Here is a 3,510-nt window from a genome sequence, read left to right on the forward strand (position 1 = left end):
AACTTTGTAGATCTTTGTGGAAAAAACAATGAGCAAAACAATATTATCTGTATTATGTGTATGTAAGCAGACGCACCGGATGTGTTTATAAATAGAATTTAATATTTCATGGGGGTAAAAAGCCCAAATCCGACCTCACGAATGATTAAAGACCTCACAGAGTCAGTTCTACAAATTAGCAAGATGCTAATGTTAACAGACATCACTGACTTCTGCTGGCCAATGTGTGAGTTACAAACACACATGTAGGTGGAATGGAAATTTAAAGTGAACATGTGACTTGTTCCAGCCAATCTGATAAAAGTCTCCAGTATAAAATTCAGTGGTTTGGTTCTCTAAATACTTACAAACACCTCGACTCAAGGATCGTGTGTTTTACGAAGATGTCTCCACTCTGGATTGTGTTATTTCTTCAAATTTGTAAGTTTTACACGTGAGTTGATATCATTTAATACTGTATTTCATCAGTCACACTGGATCTGACTTGAACTGGTTTTCTAGTTCCAGCCCATGCTGAGGATTTTAACCGAACGTCGTTTGTCTCAGTGAAGTCTGGAGAACGTGTGACTCTGAACTGCACGTTTCGAGACAAACTCAGTAGAGATCTTATAGTTTGGTACAAGCAACAATTTGGTCAGATGCCTCAGGAAGTGGGGAAAACAACAGCACTCAAAGACACCCAAACTTCACCTGAGTTCAGCTCAAGATTTAAAGTAGATGAGATCATGAATGGAATTTCTTTAACAATTCTACAAACAAAGAAACCTGATGAAGGATTGTATTTCTGTGGATTGTTCAGCTATGGCAACTTTATATTTTCCAAAGGAACATTTGTAGCTGTGACGGGTAACACACACACACACACACACACACACACACACACACACACACACACACACACAGATATAATAAATACACGTACAAGGTGTCTTTACAAATTTGATAAAATATAAAAAGCCAACCAGGTGGTGTAGAATCCTGTGATTGGTTCATTTTACAGAGGGAAATAAAGTTTTCTAAAGTCAAATAAAGTTTTTTAAAGTTAAGAATGTAATTTTTGAGAAATCTTAATTTTTTTTTCATTGGATCTATACAGTTAGGTATAGAAAAAAACATCTACACATCTATGTCTATAATATTTTTGTTATATAATTTTACAGTTTCATTCATTCATTTTCTACCGCTTATCCAAACTACCTCGGGTCACGGGGAGCCTGTGCCCTCGTGCCCATCTCAGGCATCATCGGGCATCAAGGCAGGATACACCCTGGACGGAGTGCCAACCCATCGCAGGGCACACACACACACACACACACACACACTCACACACACACTACGGACAATTTTCCAGAGATGCCAATCAACCTACCATGCATGTCTTTGGACCGGGGGAGGAAACCGGAGTTCCCGGAGGAAACCCCCGAGGCACGGGGAGAACATGCAAACTCCACACACAAGGTGGAGGCGGGAATCAAACCCCCAACCCTGGAGGTGTGAGGCCAACGTGCTAACCACTAAGCCACCGCGCCCCCCATTTTACAGTTTTTTCATTATAATTTAATTAGAATTTATTTTGTGGTTACATTTGAACACAAATATAGAAATAAAAGTGACATTTTTTTTAGAAATGTATTTATTTATTTGTTTTATTTTAAATAGAAATTTATTTCAAAATTTCTAAATTAGTATTTATTTTTAAAACATTTACAATTTTCAATTTTATTTCTAAATTTTAAAACTGTATTCATAAAACACTACAATACATGTTATATCAACTACATGTTTTATACATATACTATAAAAATTAAACTAGGTATTTATCATATATTTGGTTTTTATCAGGTACCTTTTAATATAACACTTTAATGTGTTAAAGACATTACAATCTTATGTTGTTTATATAGCAGATGACAGAGATGTAAAAGTGAGTGTGAGGCAGAGCGGCGTGTTGGACTCGGTTCCTGCAGGAGCCTCAGTGACTCTGCAGTGCTCGGTTCTCTCTGAGAGCAGAGCAGCAGAACTCCAAGTGCTCTGGTTCAGAGCTGCTCCACCACAATCCCATCCTCAAATCATTTACACTCATCACAACAGCAGCCGTCAGTGTGAGAGCGGCTCTTCTACACACACCTGTGTGTACAACTTCTCCAAGAACATCCTCAGCCTCAATGATACTGGAACTTACTACTGCGCTGTGCTCCTGTGTGGGAAGATCATCTTCGGGAACGGGACACCGGTACAGATGGATGTGAAGACTTTCACTGAGCAACATTTCAGTAAGTATGTACCAGTAGATAGTATCTATTTGCTTGGTTTTAGATGTAAATAATTAAAATATCTCCATATTCATCATTGTGATGTTAATTAATCTACAGAGGGATCTGATGCTGTAGTGATCTGCCTTGCTGTAGCGTTAACAGTGTGTGTGGTGGTGATTTTTGCTCAACTGATTTTAAAGTGTAAAAAACAAAAAATGGAAAAACACAGAGGTAAATCTTCATTTAATATTATATAATATATTAAATATAAATATTATATAATATAAATTGTTTAGTCAGTCTAGATCCAGTCTAATAAGTCTCTTCCCTTTACAGTGAGACTTCTACAAGGTTCACTGAAGGAGGAAACACACAATGAGGTAACGAACGAGACACAGAGCATAACACGGCATTAAGAGTTATCTAAAAACAAATACACATTAATAGTGTTATTTCCAAACTCTTTCTATTCGCTCCTGCAGGGCCGTGATGCTGAGGAGCTGAATTACGCTGCCCTGAATTTCACCAAGAGGAAAATTAAAAGTGGAAGAATAAAAAAAGGACAAAATCAAGACACGGTTTATTCTGAAGTGATAAAACTGCCTCGTAATTAGATTTTCAATAATTGTAATTTTTTGTAAATAAAAGATGTCAGCCAGTCACTGTTTAAGCATGTTAATGCCATATCGGTGTTAATGCATTGTAATCATTAATGTTAATCATAACAGTGTGTAGTAATAAATATTAGTAATTATATTAAATTCATTGTTTTTTAAATATTTAACATTCAGATAATTCTGATCAAGTTTCTTGCTCTCTGTAAACATGATATAATAGAAATTACAAAAATGTTTTGTCTCTTGTACACATTGGAGTGCAACTATACATGACACGTGACTATATAAAGTATAAACATACAATAAAGTGTACAGTATATAAACTACACAACAGAGTAAAGCTCAAGAACATGCTATAAATATGCAGTTTGCAGAAGGTTAAGGTTGCGGTGCACGATGTTTGAGAAATGCTTCAGAAAACTGAGTCGGGCCGACTAACAAGACAAACGTGTAGCCATTGAGCAGAAAGGGGCGTGTCTTATCAATGTGAGGCGGAGAGAGTGTTCAGTGCGCATGTGTGACATTAGACGAAAGAGATTGAAACATTGACATGGCGGATACCTGCCGTTACCTCTGTCTCGGGTTCTAGGTGTTCAACGTCGTCTTCCGCATGAAACGGAGCTAAACCTTTCACGGTA

At 37.1% G+C, this 3,510-nt stretch overlaps 1 protein-coding gene across 1 annotated transcript; it reads left to right on the forward strand.

Annotated features, from left to right (window-relative positions):
- Positions 1-329: 329 nt before the first annotated feature.
- LOC132855927 (uncharacterized) lies at positions 330-2,904 on the forward strand. The gene is made up of 6 exons (XM_060885214.1): positions 330-420; positions 502-846; positions 1,905-2,273; positions 2,373-2,486; positions 2,592-2,635; positions 2,738-2,904. Exons 1-6 carry the CDS (start codon positions 384-386, stop codon positions 2,867-2,869), a joined length of 1,041 nt encoding a protein of 346 aa, XP_060741197.1. The 5' UTR covers positions 330-383; the 3' UTR covers positions 2,870-2,904.
- The last annotated feature ends 606 nt before the right edge of the window (positions 2,905-3,510 follow it).

This window comes from Tachysurus vachellii, chromosome 13 (assembly GCF_030014155.1).
Source record: "Tachysurus vachellii isolate PV-2020 chromosome 13, HZAU_Pvac_v1, whole genome shotgun sequence".
Classification (NCBI taxonomy): domain Eukaryota; kingdom Metazoa; phylum Chordata; class Actinopteri; order Siluriformes; family Bagridae; genus Tachysurus; species Tachysurus vachellii.